The 18,018-nt window shown below is 39.9% G+C and overlaps 1 protein-coding gene across 2 annotated transcripts in view; it reads right to left on the bottom strand.

Annotated features, from left to right (window-relative positions):
• Window positions 1–18,018, bottom strand: part of LOC130171604 (protein diaphanous homolog 3-like) — a 161,429-nt gene that overhangs the window by 77,923 nt on the left and 65,488 nt on the right. For both annotated transcript variants that reach the window (XM_056379666.1, XM_056379672.1), the window contains 5 exons: window positions 9,806–9,901; window positions 8,063–8,157; window positions 5,398–5,499; window positions 2,523–2,762; window positions 161–290 (listed from right to left, as the gene is read on the bottom strand). In XM_056379666.1, the coding sequence (XP_056235641.1) occupies window positions 161–290; window positions 2,523–2,762; window positions 5,398–5,499; window positions 8,063–8,157; window positions 9,806–9,901 (663 nt within the window). The remainder of the gene's footprint in view (window positions 1–160; window positions 291–2,522; window positions 2,763–5,397; window positions 5,500–8,062; window positions 8,158–9,805; window positions 9,902–18,018) is intronic.

The raw sequence follows: 18,018 nt of genomic DNA, 5'->3' as shown, positions 1-18,018 counted from the left end.
CCTAAGTTGACACACACAGCAATCCAAAATAACAGACAATCACACTGTGATATTGGCGCAGAGAGAGTAAGAGGTAAACGTAATGTTAAACTGTTAAGATGTCCTAACTTTGTGTCCATCTGTGTGTAAGATTGTGTATATGGGTAATAATGTATATTACCTCTGCTAGCTCGGTCCACATGCTCCAGTTCTTCAATAAACTTGATCACATCTGGAAAATCCTCCTCACACACTTGTGCCAGGAAGTGGAGTAATGTGGTCTTTTGGTCTGCTGATTTTGTGTCTTTTAGCTGTAGTAGAACACACATACACAAACATACAGTATAGTTATATACAAAGACCTTTGGCATTAAAAGATGACATTTATTTCAGCTCATTTAGTCTCAATACAGGATTAACTGTATCAATTAGGGACAGAGTGAGAGGATATTTGCAGCGGTACCTCAGACTTTGCTTGTTACTTCAAATGTCACAGGCTAAGCCTAACAAGTATTGCTGTTCTTTTACTAAATGAACAAACAAAATATAATTCTTATTTGTGCATAAATTTGTAGAGTCCATCTTACTTTAAAAACAAAGTCTTTGTGCCACAGTAGAGAATTATCAGCAGATATTGTTCTATAACCATATCTGTGGGATGTTGTGTGACATAGGAGCATGTGTCATTGTCCTCATTCAGCTACTGTAAACCCTTTCAGTAGCTTCATAAATGCTGAGGGTTGACAGTGCTACAGATGATTTCATGTCTCGTACTCATGCGGTGGAAGCATATTCACAATGTCATGACCTCTCCTGCGCTTCGTGCCTCTCTCCCCCACACATAACAATTTTTCAATTTCTCTGATAAATTTCCATCATCGCTCTTTTACAGTCTAATTCCAAGATGTCTCTCAGTATCCCCGCCAAACATCCCTCCTGTGGAGTGCGTTGCTGTGTATCTCTCTAGGTGATCTATTGGTAGACAGCAGTGCACTCAGCCCCGCTGGGTTTAATCATGTTTGTATTATCTCCTCTAATCAAACATTCTCATCTCTCTTTTCATTTCTGTTTTCCCTTTTTTTTTTTTTCCAAAAGCTTCAAGTGCTCACTCACAAAAGGTCCCTCTCTGAATTTAGATGGATGGTAATCATAGTTGACAATGTAAACATTTTGCTTTTTCCAGTTGGGCTGGGTGCAATTTTCTTGCGCTGTGGAGTGTGCCATGGAATTAAGTTGTCAAACTCGGGAACAGGCATGAAGGTGATGTCTTCCTCTGTGTGTCCTGCCTCTGACATCAACTCACACCTTGGTCCTCCAACATTCGAGCACAAAGATAAGAAACAAACACACTGGAACAGCAGCATTAGAAATACACTAAACACAAAACCTATTCCGTGATACTTTAATTAATCGATTATTTTACTGTCAAGTAAATGCAGCAAATCCACATTTGTGCATACGCATGCAGTGGTGTTTATATGAAAATAAGCACCTAAGTCTCACAGGGCAGAGATGTGGCAGTGATGAATGGCTGCAGTGGTTGTTACTGTGGAAACTGCAGTGAGTGTGCCACCAGCTGTAATGTAACCACTGGAGGAGTCTCCCACTCCAGGATCACACTCTGTTCCCTGTCACCATCACTATCATACAAGAAATCCTACTGTTCTGTCTTCATGCCATATAAACTCCACAGGTATGGGCATTTGCTATGTCTCTGCCCCACTAAGCTTGGGCAGTCATGCAGGGTGTGTGAACTTTCAAAGGGATACTGGCCATAGCCAGTTATCTATTCTGAGCAGGAGAATGAGAATAAAGTATTCCCTGAGTTTGTCTGCTTTGATAGATGCCAAGCGATAGAGAGAAAAAACTGTCTTGTGGGGCTGATAGAGTTCAATCAAATGAAATAGTTTCAAACACAGTGTCTCATCACAGCAGCCACTTTAGATGAGTTCAGTGATAGGGCTCAGCCAAAGTGACACACACAAAAAAAAAAACCACTCACTCTTTCATGCAAAAAGACAAACAAGTGTAGATATGATCAGATATGTTAACCCAGACACTCACACAAGCACAACACACCTTATATTTGCACACAAAAGTCATCAAAAACACTGACTCTGTCCTCTAAACTAAACATTGTCTTCTAGTCTAAAAACTACTTTTTTGTTGTGGATATGCATATTGCAAATTTAAACATATGAGGTTTTTGAACCCATGTGATCAGAGCCTGCAGTGATGAGAAGTGATGAGAGTGATTCAGAATGAGAAAAACCTGGCAGGCATTCTTCATGCAGGGATCTAAAACATTCTATTCAGTTTGTACATGGTCTCCATATCAAACTTTGATTGACTATAGTAAAAACGACACAATTGCTGTTACTAAATTCCAATTGCAAACACAACTGTAAAATGTATGGAAAAAGATTATCTCATGAGCTTTTTGTTAACACTTCATCACTCCTGTTGAACCACTGGTAGTGGATGGATAAGGGTCTACATACTGTATGTGAACAGCTGATATAAGGCCAGCATTTTACCCTCACCTTGCAGAGGGAACTGAGGTCGAAGCCATAAGACTGTGCGTTTCGAGAGCCTGCATTCATGTAATTCCCCAGCAGCAGCACCAGCTCCAGCAAGCGGCCAAAGGAGCAGCTCTTCCTGACCTCATCACAGGCGGCGTTTACAGCCAGGATATCTGGACGCAGGTTGTTTACCTGCTCCTCAAACTGCAGGCGGAAGAGGATGTGGCTGAGGCGAGGACGCAGCCGATTCACACTGCTCATCTAGGAGAGGGGAAGAGCGACGGAGGAAACAAGGAAGCACGAAGGAGGACAGAATAATATGAAAAAGGGGATTATAGAGAAGGTAAAGCAGGAGAGGAGAAAAACAAGAGTAAGGGAAAGTATGTCAGACATAGAGAAGAAAGTCAAAGAACATAGTTAAACTTTAAGTAACTACAATCACACTTTTGGCACACTCTCACATTTAGCCAATCTAATTTAAAAGACATTTATTCAACCAGCATGCTAGAAAGTGTTGCTAGGCAGTAGTAATAGATGCTGGCAGTGATTTGATTTGGGACCCAGGTCTGGTAAGTTAATTGTGGAGTTAGTGTCCATATAGGGCAGGCAGCGGAGGGGGTGGAATATACAATAGGCTGCCTTGGATTACCACTCTCACACAATTAGAGAAAATTGGAAAATATTGCATTGGGCCCAGAGCCTGGCCACAACAGTGATTGTGTATGTGTGTGGGGTGGTGGGGAGGGCGCAGGTTCCAATTGTCTGTTTCACACAACAGCTGGCTGTGCGGTTTGATGTCCTCCATCAAGGGTTTAATTATAGCTACTGTAATGTTATCAAATGACTATTTCAGTCGGGGAGTGAGTGAGCGCGTGTGCGTGTTCTGTGTGTGTTTGTATGAGAGGAGAGCAGAGAGAGGAAACAGGGCAGGGGAGGAATAAGACAAAATTGGGGAAAGGCAAGTGGCACAAGAACCACACAGAAAGCTGAAACGCTTTATGATGAGGTAAATTGTGTGAAAAGGATATTTTATTAACGAAATAATAATCAGGGGGAGAAGAAAGGAAGAAAATGCACCAGGGTGCCTTCAGAGTGAATGTGTACAGCTGTTGTTTCCATGAAGGCTATGATGGGCATTGGACAAAATTGAGCTGAGGGAGATATTATTTACAACTTGATGGAAGGGGTTCAACACATAACAAAAGAACAACATAACAAAATGGATTATACAGAAGAAGTTATGGAAAATATAGTGTGTGTGTGTGTGGCAGAGTTCAGTGAGGTGGTAAACTGTTGACATACTGCAGAATTGCTATTATTTCATATTATCAGGAATAAAAACAGTGTATTTCAAAATGATGCATGATATAGTGTAAAAACAAATATATCAACATGTATTAGTAGGATAAACCCCTTGAATAAACTCTCATCTTCAAGGGAGTCCTTAACACAAATATGCAGAAAATGTGATACAATAAATAGATAAACAAATCATCACAAATACCCACATATACACAGACAAAATAAAAAACTTAATTAGAGAAAATAATTTGGCAACTTGTAATAAAAGTCTATGTAGAGTGTCAACAACAATTTAAGTCCTCAATGAAAGACTTTAATTTAAAGAAGTGCCAGTAACCGTGGCTACAGTTGAGGCCAGAGGTTGCCTGGAAGTCTGTAAGTCAGCAAGCTCAACTGATACAGCAATAAAAGCTACTGTGCTGCATGAAGTTGACTAGTGTAAAACTCATTAGAATATCCTTTAATCTAATAACATGGCGATGGATGGAAATGAATACCCTGTTGGAAGATAGAGAACTTTTTTGCCTTTTGATTTCTTGTCACAGAGAACATTTAACTTATTTGTGTAGCTGCAGAAAGACATTTTAAATGTCTACATTGGCATTGTGTCCAAAGCACTTTAAGGGCTTTTTTAATGCGATCCATTATTGCTTACAATACACACAAGGTAGAGTTCAAATCAAGTGTGAGAATGGCGGATATCGGAAAAAATAAAAGATAAAATGCTTGTGTTTGCTCAACGGTAAATTAAAAATTCCCTTTGAACATGAGCTTTTCTGATAGGTGAAAGCACACAGGCCTCCTTGGTCCCAGGCAGGCACAGCAGCAAAAAAACATTATATAAGCATGCTCTTCTTTGTTCTATGTCTCCCTGATGAACTATACACAACAGCTGAGCATGCTCATGCTCAACCCTCCCCCTTCATCTACCGCGCAGTAACTGCATTTTCATTCAATGATAAGACTTCTTTCATGGGTGATTACAAACAGGTGGGTGCATGGGGCAAATGAAGATTATGGCATGTTTTGTGAGTAAGTTAGTTGCTAGGCAGAAACACAAAATACACAAAAAGTGCTACACTCCTCATGCATAATTCTGAATAAACCTCTTTTGAAAAGTATTTAAGAAAACGATGCAGACATAATTAGGCAGCAGAGCTGCTCTTTAATGTGCATAAATTAGCACAGGAGTCCACAGGTGTCCTGTCGTTCCTCTTAAGGCTTAAAAAGATAGAATTTTAAAAAGCTTAGGATTAGGATATTCATATGAAAGTGCTCAATTTGTGTGTATGTGTGTGTGTGTGTGATTGCGTTTAGAAAGAGAAGAGAAGTGCTGAGGGAAAGATATGATGCAAATACAAGAAAAGTTTACATTACTATAATATTAAGATGGTAATAAACTAGCTTTATAAAACTGTGTATGCATATTTCTGTTCTGTTAAACCACTGTATTCATTATACATTGAAACTCAGCGACACAGAAAAATATTGTTTGTGATACACCTGCACATGGTGTTAGAGCTACACAGTATCCAGCTGGTGGGGAGGTGAGAATTTTGTGTGTGCATGTTTGTGTACGATTGTGTGTACTCACCACAACCCCAAACTGCTCAGGCTCTGACAAATTTGCGTACTCATTTTTATACTTGGCCAAGGCGTTCAGCTGCTCCTGCTCCGGCAGATGCTTTACAAGATTCTACAAAAAGGAGAGAGGAACAAAGGGAGTGAGAAGCAGCACGGAGGAATGCAGAGTAGGGAAAGCAACCGGTACACATTTATTCAAAAATAGCCTTGTGGTGATAATGTCATGATGACTGACACATTTAATTACACTAATTGTACTTGGTTACTACAGTATATCTTCCTCATGTTCATGCTTCAGTTTTTTAAACATGTGCAAAATATAATGATTTAAATTGTCCAAAATTAACGTAATCGGGTCAAATTAAACCCTTTTTACCCTTGGGCTCTGTATATCTAGGTTTCAACAACAATGTAGTTGCCCACAGTCCATGCTTGAAGAGCAATGTGGTGTTTTCTTTCAATTTAATTTAGAATGAGCCTTAGGACTACCATTCTTTGTGCTGTGTTTGTTTAGAAATCCAACCTACTGCTGTTCTATTTGCTGTGACTTTCAGTGCTGTTGGTGACTTTCGCTTCTAAAGTTTTGTCACTGCAATGAAATGGCTTTTACTATAAAATATAGTATTATATTCTTAGGTTTATATACAGGTATATGTTTATAGACAATTGAATGTGAAATTGTGATTGGGTTTTTTTTTTTTTCAAGACAACCAAAAGGAATAAATGCTAAAATATTTAAACCACATTGATTTCATTGCCCTCTCATTTAAATGTAACAGCCATCTCAACAAATACTTCTGTAGTGAGGTAAATATATTGGTCTAATGCATTTAAATTGGGTTGAAAATCTGTTCCTGATGCCTGGAGTCAGGACAAATATTGCCACTTCCATTACTTGAGTTTTTATTGATGCACTATAATGGAATTTGCCTTAATGACCATTAATTATTTGCCTGTTGTAATCAACAATTATTGATTGAATGAATTCTTTAAAATGTACAGCCGAAGCTCAGATTTGTTTTTGCTGATTTGTTTCAGCTCAGCTTATCCACACACCGACTGTAAAACAAGTCCTTAAATGCACCAGTCAACTTCCTCAACATCTAGTGCACACAAGCCACCATTTCTTTACATATTTGGTGTCATCTATAAGCTGATTTAAATTTAGCTTGAGGAATGTAGACTGTATGCTTATGGTACACTTATTCATACTTTTGATCAGAGCTATTTAAGCCTGTAACTGTTGTTTGCTGGACTGCCCTAGAGGTCAGTTGTACAAAATATGTCTGCAAAGGTACTGGCAAAAACTAGAAAATTGGAGCACATTTCACCATTCTAGCCTCCCTTCACTGGTTACCTGTGTCCTTCAGAATTGATTTTAAAGTTTCCTTGCTTGTTTGCCCCATCCTACACAGCTGACCTTCTCTGTCCTTACACTCCTGTTAGTAGCCTGCGGTCTACTGACCAGTTGTTGCTGACTATTCCCAGGGCCAAGCTGGAGACAGAGGTTACTAGGGCATTTGTTGGCAGGGCTCAAACCCTCCATAACAGCGTTCTGTTCGAGTCAGAAGAGAAATGTATGCGTGCATTTTAAGCACCCTGAGAACATGATTCTCTGGTTCGATAAAACAAAAAGTGGAGCTTTTAAGCAGAACTCCAAACACTTAGTCTGGCAAACACCGGGCGCTGCTCACCATCTGGCTATTATCATTTCTATGGTGAAGAATGGAGGTGGCAGCATCATCCTATGGGGTGCTTCTGAGCCACAGGGACGAGGGAGACTGGGGTGACAGTTCACTTTTCAGCACGACAATGACCCTAAGCATACAGCCAAGAAAACGCTGGGACAAGTAAGACTACCCTTGAGTGGCCAAAACAAAGCCCAAACTAAAAACCCATGGATAATCTGTTGAGAGACCTGAGGATGGGAGATCACAGACACTTCCCATCCAATCTGGCAGAGCTTGAGAGGATCTGTCAGGAATAATGGGATAAACTGCCCAAATCCAGGTGAGCAAAGTTTGTAGAGACTCGAAGCTGTAATTGCCACCAAAGGGGCTTCCACAAAGTACTGAATTATGGGTCTGAATACTTTTTTTTAAATAAGAGAATTCAATTATTGATTTTGAATAAATTTTAAAAAATTAAAAATTAAAACCATGTCAAGTGTGGACTGGTGGGAAATAACAGCAAATTTAAGTCATAAAGTAAAAACAAAACCAAAGGAAAACAAGAGGCAGGAACTTCTTCAGAACTTCAGTCAACATGGACGGACGGACAGACAGACAGACAAAGAAAGACAGAAAAAGAGACAGACTGCTAGTTTATGCAAGCCTAGAGAGAGAGCGAGAGAGAGAGAGAGAGAGAGAAAGAGAGACAGACAGACAGACAGAGAGAGAGACAGAGAGAGAGAGAGAGATAAAGGAGGCTGCATGCCATTTCAAGGTAGACAACTAATCAAGGCAACAAACAAGAGTTGAGGCATGAGCCTGAACAACTGAGAAGGAGAAGGGCAGCACTAAAAATAACATTTGCACATTGTCAGTTGAGCTAGTTTCCAATATTCTTTCCATTTAAGAACTGGTTACGTGCACATAAGAGTTAGGCGGACTGTCCAACAAAGTCTTCTACTAGCGTCACATAAGTAACTGAAGCTCTGAAATGTTTTTCCTTACCTGGATCATAGGTTCAGTGAGTTGCTCTTCATCCACCTCCACTATCATGCGACGGATTTCCTGATAAGGCATACGGAAGGAACCCAGAAAGATGGCTAGAAACAAACAAAAAATGCAACAAATGCTGTGGTAAATAAAAAAATGATTCAAGAATTTCAGGTCATACAATTTAATAACAAGAAACAAAAAGATAATAAAAAACAAAACAAATAATGATGTGAGATAAAAAAAAAGCTCAAGGACACAAGAGGGGAACTGAGAGTAGGATCTGAAGAGATATAACATTACAGATACATCAATACATAAGCCAGCCAGACATAAAACTGTTTTTAGAAAAAGTGATTTAAGAAATTACAGTGGTTGAGCAAGCATGAGATCCTCGAACAAGTGGTACCACCAGAGACTGAATGGCAATTCCTTGTCATTAGTATAGCCAGTGGAACCGTCAAAAAAAGCCCTGACAGTTAAAAGATGTGTGACTAGGCTAGGAGCCAGATGATGCGAAATTTAAATATTATTGGGAAAATCTGAAGGAAAAATGTGATGATTTAAGTATCGTTTAATATCCTAGCTTCTAAGTGTTTTGTATTTAAGCGAGTCTGGTGTGTTACAGACATCAACTTGACATGATTTACAATAAAACCAGGAAACAAATTCATGGTGACGAAAATAGGATTACACTTCCTTTTTCCAGGCTCATTTGACAGATTTTATAGTACATCACTAAGAGCAAATAGACAGTTAAGATGCATTGCTACCAACAATTACTGCGGTGACTTCAAGCAAAGTTTGGGGGAGCCAGTATTCAAACAGTTCAAGATAAAAATAACTGCATACATTCAGTAGAAGTCTGACTGACTAATTAGGCCCTCTTCTCCATGTAAAAATGTGAGCTCTGTACCTTTATTGCTAAAAGGAAATTTTAACACAATAGAAATTGAATATATTTTCAGTGTATTGGCATCAGTCAAACAACAGACCTTAAGTCATACTAATTTTCAATCAAAGCTTAGTCCCTCTACCTCCTATGGTGGAACACAAACTGCCAACTCTCCTTCTCGTCTCTCCTCATTCCCGCTCTATAATTTACACTGCATGATTTATCACTGTTACTGGGCTGATTAGTCTCATTTTCTTTTAATACATGAAACAAAGGTCATAGCTCCCCTTGATATAAGCCAATGAGGAACTAAGATCTGGGAGTGCTTAAGAGATCAGCTGGTTCCTCATTAATGCTGAATCCTTTTAAAACGGTCATTATAAACCAAGCAGGCGTCACTCACACACGAGCGCACAAGTGTGAGTGAGAAAGTTAGAGAAAAAGAGAGCTTGAGACAGACAGACAGACACATAAATGTGATCATACATAGGAGCATTTTTCCTCCCGTTTGTTCTTTCCTTAATGGAGGCTTAACATCGTTAATCTTCTCAGTGTGTGTGTGTGTGTGTGAAGACGTGAGTCACAGATAGCGGTGGCCAAGTTCACGGTTAAGTGTTTGTCTTGCTATAATCACTATAGCAGCAAAAAAAGGTGTAACTCAATGGCTGCCAAACTTCTCTTTTAGGTGACTTTATAACATGCAAAGAACAAATGGGATACAGGAGGTAATTTAAGTGAATTGAAGGGCAAAAGTGAGGCTAGAACTACAGACAGGTCCGGTACACTGTAGCATCAAAAAACGCGCATGTGTATAAATCCACTCCTTGGGAGGAGGAGTGGGCTGAGAGGAAACAAATACTTACATAGATTCTGTGCAATCTTGGGATCGAGCACCTTGAGCTCTTTAATTCTCTTCTTTATGGATTTCTTATCCTCCAGATCCTCCTCTTGTTTTTTGGCTGATAAAGACAGAAACACTGAATTATTATCAACACATAAAGGCAAGATTTACACAAATGTGTGCACTAAGAGTACTGCTGACAACAAGTATGTGTGATATACAAAAATTCATTCACAGTGAGATTATGAGATTTAAATGTCCGTGTTCAGTGTCTGAGTGCAACATAAAGAAGGGAAGAAAGTGAAATGGAATGTAAAGGTTGTCTGGATGAATTTTATTTATTTATTTAGTTGTAATACTGTACTCATTTTAAAGATGTCAGCTGTTTGAAAATCGCCCACAACCATGTGAAACATCTGTTTCTTTTTTTGTGTTTGCTTTTTCCAAGTGAACAATGACATAGTCTGCCATGACTGGCTGCCATGCTGCTAGTAAAGCATGGAGAAAGGGATTATGGTAGAGTGTTGTGATCACACCACTGACGGAGTAAAGTATGGCTGAACCATGGTTGTTCCATAAACAAAATATTGCACCAATAGTATTTAGGTTACTCGTGAAGGCAAATCTGTTCTGGGTCACATGGAGCAAGGTAGGTGGGATTGTGTCAGTACTATTGGTAGATAGGAAAGGCATCATGCGATTTAGGATTATAAACAGCAAAACAACAAACCAATAGGAATACACACACAGATATGTGCACACTACACAACCCTCTTGAGCCACACTCACAAAAAGGAGTTCATGGTTGGTTTTAATTATTTAAAACACCAGATTAAGAGAACAAAATGTGCATCCCAGGAGTACGCTGGGTAATTGTCTGGTGCTGTAATTATGGTGTATGAGGAGAGAAGAAAGGGAGAGGAGAGGAGAGGAGAGGAGAGGAGAGGAGAGGAGAGCATGGGATTTAATCCACTAGAAAGGTATTTCTACTTTTCCACCTGGGCTCGGTCTTCATTCAGGGATCCTGTTCTAGTTAGAAAGTGAGGTGGTATGCTGGGAGCTCCCACAGACAAGACTGTTAGCATTGTCCACAAACATGCACACCTGCGGTACAACCCACCACGCACAGAAATACACAAACACGGCCACACAGTGAGCTATCCTTGAACTTACGTGGCTCCTCTGTTGGAACACTTTCCTCACAGTCTTTCAATATGTGAGAGAGGAGAAATGCAAAATACAGACAAGGAGGACAAATGAAATTTTTTTATCATGGGAGAGGGAGATGAGAAAGGAGGACAATTAATTACGTGAACATTAAACTAATTCAACTAACTATTAACCCTGTCCTGGTCCGCAGTTACAATTAACACACAGACACACCTTGTACATTGTCACTCTTGGTCAAGATCAGAGCAGAAATAATTAGTCGTTATATGAGTCGGGCTATAGCAACTATTGTGATTCGATTAATCACTTTTCACTTAAAAATATCGATGTCATAGTAATCAAAGCAAAATCAAATCAAGCTTCATTGTCATTTCAACCATATTGTATATTGTCACACATATGACAGAATGAAAAGATGTTCCTCTAGGGCCAAAGTGCTGGACAATAAAATAATAAATATTTTTACTACACAAAGAAAAAAACAAGACAACTAACAAAAAAATTGTTGCTGTAAATACTACACATTATGACATAATAGATACATAGATACACATACTGTAGAAGTTTTATAGTAACAAAGTGGCCTGTGCCAGATAAAGTAATGATATTTTAAAGATATGCAATACAGTGAGTGAGTGGTTTGGATTGATCCAGGTCTACATAGCAACACTGACATGTTCAGTGTGTGTGTGTGTGTGTGTGTGTGTGTGTGTGTGTTTTAGACCTTTAGCAATATATGTCAACTTGGACTTTTCACAGTTTTTTGACATTTTGTAGAAATTAATTGTCAGATGTTTCTGTTTCCATTTTTTTGCTGTTGTTGTTGCAGCTTTGGTCATGATCCAAATGTTTCAAAAGATGTCAGGCTGGATTTTGGGCAAATGTTTATAAAAAGCAATTTACAACAAATTCAATGTAATGCAGCTATAAAAGAAATATCTTGGGTTTGAAGAAAGTGTTGATTATACTGTACATATGATGTGGTCATAACTGTCACGTTATAAATCTATTTTCTAACTTCTAGTGCTTGTTAACAGAAAACATGACGTTCAAGAGGTTAAATGATAGATACAAAACCATTCAAATTGCCAACTGAAAAAAAAACTAATTGACTGAAATGGGCATGAAGGATAGCAGCCACTACAACATCTGCTAACACACTCTATTTTCTACCACCTGCCAACTACTTCAGTAGACATGTGCAACAAGTAATGACGCGAGGCATTTCCCTTTAAGCAGGGTTTTCCCTGCATAAAGAATTGGGAGGCGGCCGCGTCAGTCAAATTTCGTGCCGCCTCCGCTTCCCGACAAAATTCTAGTACTTGTTTTCTCGGTACTCAGTGGATCTGACGTTTGTCACTGCAATTGCGGCTGTACGCCACTACGGCAATGCAGTGTCGCTGTATCTTAATCCGTGCAGTATGCAGAGCCATCCAAAATTGCGGAAGAAGAAGAAGAATACGAACGCGCTGGATTTTCTGCCGGCGACCTGATTTTGCGGCTCTGCGAACAGGTGAATGCCACCGGTTACCCCCACCCGGCCCCCCGGCCCGTACAGTACTTGATCTTCCCGTATTTGAAAATAAAATTATTTTAGTACTTGTATTCTCGGTACTTGGTGGATTTGAATCAATACGGGACGCAATTTGTCCCGTATTTTCGTTCATGTTATGTCCTCAAAGTGCTGTGAATAATGTAATGTCAAGTAAAACCAAACCGGTTGCCACGTTCTTTCACATAAAATGTGGCAACCCTACAAATGAATATTATCTCTTTTACATCCAAGCACACCCAGCTTGTTGAAAAGTTTCCTTTACATTAACGTTACATCCCATCGTGTAAGGGTTTTTTTTTTTTTTCGTACGGTAGTACGGCTTAGTACGACCCCCGCCTAGTTTTCTGCCAGGAAAAACCCTGTTATGTCTCTATGACAATATTTGCTTTTACAAGACTACAAAAACAAAGTAAAGTATGCTAAATTATAAGGCTGAATGAAATGTAAATCTGTCACTATTTCCTTTTAAAACCAGTGTAAAAAACTTATGGGAACGTAATTTTGAATTTGATGTAATTCGACATTTGAATGCAATATAATAAGCCAGTACTTGAAAGCCTCCAGCTTACTACATTAAGTTGTATTGATCTAGTCATCATAACTTATAGCCTCACAGAATCTAATTTATTTACACCAACACACACTAACTCTCTCTCTAACACACGCAAAAGCACATAGTACCAGAGTGTTTACCGCTTCAGAACATATAAACATACCTGGCTTAGTCATTTAAACCATGAATTATCCTAACATAATACTGCAATGGGACACACGCACGCACACACGAACACACACACACAAAGCTGCCTCAGGTGTTATCAGTTAAATCAGCTAATTAGATTGCCCCCTTCCAGCATCACCCCTTCATCCGCTCTGGCCTTAAAACAGCTCTTCTTCAGGGAAGCCTGCTCATTATAAATCAGCCAATTAAAATGTCCCGCAGGGGGTCAGAGGTCACTGGTTAATCAATCAGACGGAGCAGTGACTGTTGTAGTTATCAGACTGCGCTATCACCCAGGAAGTGGTGAAGATAAGGATACACTTGTGAGTGCAGAGCAGTAGGGAGTCTGCATCCCATCACCAGTCAAGCAAAAGTAAGAAGGTAGCAAAGGACACAGCATAGGTGCGACTACAGTATATATTTTAGACTCTAATGGTAATGTATAACATTAATTGGAGCTCAAAGATGACACACTCTCTGAAAAAAAAAAAAGAAAAAGATTGTGCCTGTTTAAAGAGGCAGAGAATCTTGAGAGTTAGCACGACAGAAAGTGACAAATGTTGCCATTGAATAAAACCAGTTAACGTCACAAGCTGAGATCAGATAACGCAGGAAGGGAAAGCAGGACTCGATCACAAGACGGCAGAGAGCAGTGCATTACAGACAGACACCAAAAGTGGGATAACAGCATGAGTTGAAAGGCCTGTTCTGCCCTGCCACAGTACACACAGTGCTAGCCATCTTCCGTTTAAGCACTTCCGACTTAAGACCTCTTAATGGAGGCCTGTGATGAATGTCAACTTGATGGTGTGATTGTGGGAGGAGAGATAAGTATGAAAAATAGAGCGAAGAGGAAGGACTGTCTCAGTTTTCCTTTGCCCCCAGTGTAGTATACTTTGGGGAAAATACACAGTGAAAATAACAAAATAAATATGTCAATTTGTGTTCCAATCTTTTCTTGAATTAAAAAAAAAAATCATGGGGTCTTGGGTATTAAAGAGAGAAAAGTTTTATTCTTTTCTTGCGAAAAGAAAAAGAATGTTTAGGCACAGGGTCAGATGAGGCTACAAAGCCAAAATCTTAAAAGAGTTATCTACTTGTCTCACTTTTAATAATTCTACTGACTGGCTTTGATCGAATCTCTGCCACAGTTTAAAGGCAATTGACAAAAATATGACAATGTGTAACACTGCGCACACACACATGCTTCCCAAACAGCTGCACTTCCCACAAGACAGTATCAGTGAATTGTGCCGTCGAAGCACTAAAGGGAATGGCGGATGAAATAAAACTGCTGTGAAAGAGCATGACTGATGCTTTACATGACAGGCAAGCCTCAGAGACGCGCAAGTAACACCTCAACTCCCCCCACCCAAGCCCCTCTCACACACACGTACACGCATACGCACACACACACACACCAAAAGCTGCTACTCCTCCCTTGCCCTCTACACTCACACCAGCACATCATCTTATCAGAATGGAATTCTAATCAGAGAGAACAACTTACTGGAACACAACCCTCCTCTTTGCACACACGTGCGCGCGCGCCCACACACACACACACACACACACACACACACACACACACACACACACAAAATGTCAAATGAAAAAAACATATACTTGATAATTAATACTAACATCTAAGAAGTTATCAAGTGAAGTAGGAACCTGACAGCAGTGAGAGAGACAGGCAAGAGACACTATATGTGTGTGCTTATTAGGCCCGTCATTTTATCCAATATTTGTCCAACTATCTTATTTCCTGAGGAGATATCACACCCTCGAGTTGACTTTTCTCTTGATGAGGCTTCATTACTTATGGCATGTTACAGTGATACGATCATCTCTGCCTGAGAAAGCAGATATACAAGCACACAGCAAGGGGAAAGTTGACAGGGCAGCAGTCTTCAAAGGGTAATTAAATCACTGTGTTGTTTCCAATAGCCAATCAAGGCAGTGAAGCAGGTAAAGTTTAAATCACTGCTATTAGGGGAGTTTCTGTAGCAAGGATAATTCAGGGCTCCCGCAATTCAATGTGCAAACACCACACACATACATATATAATACACACACACACACACACACACACACACACACACACACACACACACACCATTGCCTGAAGCAAAATCCACTATGAGACATCTGATGCACAGAAGGGGGGCTGTCTGCAGCAAGTGAAAAAATCCACCATTTCGACACATCTGTCAACTCTACAGTCAACAGAGAGGATATGAACAGTCAAACCAGCCGTGCGGTTTGACTGTTGACTCACTGTATGGTTCTGATCCAGCTAAGTCCTGAACTTGAGTCAGCCTGACAGAGAGCACAAGAGACATCGAGTACGTCCAGTAGCTACGTGGACTATCCACACCTGCCCTCACCTTTGCCTCTCTGCTTCATCAATGCACACACTCCACCATCCTGACTAACGCTGACATGACAGCTTGACTAGTCTGTTTGCACACTGACTACCCCCCCACCCCCCACCGGAGTTGCATGTGTGAGTACCAGTGTGAGAGGGAGAGAGAGAGAGAGAGAGAGAGAGAGAGAGAGAGAGAGATCAGAGTAATAAAGTGAGGAGCTGTGTAGTGAGTGAGCTAATCAAAGTGAACCATGCAGGGGCCACCTCTCTCTGTGATCCAGACTAGATGACCCAGGGCCATAATTAGTCTGAGACTTTCATTCTGATAGCAGCAAATTAACAGACTTCATTAGGCTTTTTCTCTCTTCTCCTCTCCTCCTCTAGTCCTGCTATACCAAAATCATGTCTAAGTCGAAACCACTAAAATCACTCCGGCATGAAGCATCAGCGCCTACAAGTCAATTGCGCTTCACAAAGAAACTCATATGCTCTCTCTCTCTGTAGCGAAGGTAAATATACACATTTAAAAATAAAGTCACAAATCTGGACTAGAATTAAATACGCTACATCAAAAGATTCATAATTATTGAGAAGCCTCTCTTAATCATTGTGTACTGGCCTGTGGGGATGAAGTTTACCAACACCTCTATTCTCAGTGGAGTAGTGCCCCCTAAAGGCCTCTTGAAGATCTACCAATGGTCTGATGGGTATGGGTGTGTGTGGATGGGTGTGTGTGTGTGTGTGTGTGTGTGTGTGTGTATCTGTGCTAAAATGAGTATTTTCTGACTCGTCTGTCATATCAGGTATGAAGCGTTATTATCTCCATTTCATTTCACTATGTGACAGCACCAGTCCGATCTGAACAGTTGTTAAGCCCACCCTAACATTTTCCAAGTCATTCAATGGATTGATGACAGCCTAAATCATTCATCTCTAAAGTCATTTGCCATTTTTCCATTTTTTTTCTCCCTGTGCCTTTGCAAACATCTCTCCGCCCATCCCTCTACCACTTCCCCTTCCCTTCATACACAAACGTACATGTGTGGATGAAAAATCACAGCAGAAAAATAAAGTCGCGAAAGCAAATATGTTTTTAACGAGCAAGCCCATTACTTTGGTGATATGAGAACATAAAAATACAAATTGGGAATAAATTGAGGTGCTGATGCTTGAGAAACTGAGGCAGACAAAAAAAAAAAGGGAGAAACAAAAGGGGAGAAAAGGAAAGCAGACAGAGGAAGGTAAACCACACACAAAAAGATGTAAAAGGAAGCAAAGAGCCAGTGACCACAATGAGTGCGTGTTTGTGGCAAGCATGTGATATGTGACATTCTCAAGCATTTCCATACACCATCACAGGTCAAGGTAATACGTGCGTTGGTGATTGCTTAAAGTAAAAGTACTGCACAAGAGGAGCCAATTAACTGTAATACATCAGCCATTTTCTATCCAGAATATGGTTGTATTATGGGCAGATTTCTAAATATATATGAAAATAGCAGGCTGCATATTGTAAGAAAGAAAAAAATGTAGCCATCTGCTCACTGTGTGTATTATGTGATCAGACCTTCCCTTTCAACAACAATGAAAAGAGTCTTTAATGATTATGCATTTGATGAGATCTCTCATAATGGCACAAATTTTCTACAGCCACATGAACAGTCATTATAGAAAAGCAGCAAAAGCATAAAGAGGGTGGGGGGTGTGGGGTGTGTGTGTGTGTGTGAACACAGGAAAGAAAGTCCATTTGATGTGGATAGATATAGTATGTACCAGTGGAGAGAAATACTAACTACTAGCCAGCATGAGATGGACATCCTGCAGCTATGCTCAGATACTCCAAGTGGTTCAAAACAAACTATATTTAAAGCTCTTGAAAACATTTCAAGTGACAACTCCTACCCTCAGTAAATGCAACTGGACTCCACGCACCTTTGAAGGTAACCCATGCATTACATACATTTTATTTTCACCCTAATACAGCTGATATGAGTGTACTTTAAGTCTTGAGCTCTAGACAACTGAACGTATAAATGAAAATACATATTAAAAAAAAAAAACATTGACTATAAGTTCCATAAATTTGAGATACTTGACTTTTTTAGCCTCCTTCAGACATTTAATTTTAAAAAATACCACCTACTACTCTCTCTTTTTTTTATCCCTTCATCCCCACCTCCTCTAGTCCTTGATCTCTTCATAATTCCTCTATGATGGTGTCCACCAACCTCCTCAGCTCCTTTTGTCTCATTGTAATTTGAAAGCCAACCAAGTTCTCTGCACAGCAGACCACAAAAGCTAATGCTGTTCAAAGAAATACACCCACCTTGCATACAAGAGACTTATTAACTAACACTATATGGATATGTTAAGTGTCTCCAATTTAGAGGTAGTCTGAGGGTTATTGTAGTGAAGATT

This window comes from Seriola aureovittata, chromosome 1, assembly GCF_021018895.1.
Source record: "Seriola aureovittata isolate HTS-2021-v1 ecotype China chromosome 1, ASM2101889v1, whole genome shotgun sequence".
NCBI classification, from domain to species: domain Eukaryota; kingdom Metazoa; phylum Chordata; class Actinopteri; order Carangiformes; family Carangidae; genus Seriola; species Seriola aureovittata.
Note: the sequence above shows the minus strand (reverse complement) of the source record. Positions and strands in the feature narration are given on the sequence as shown.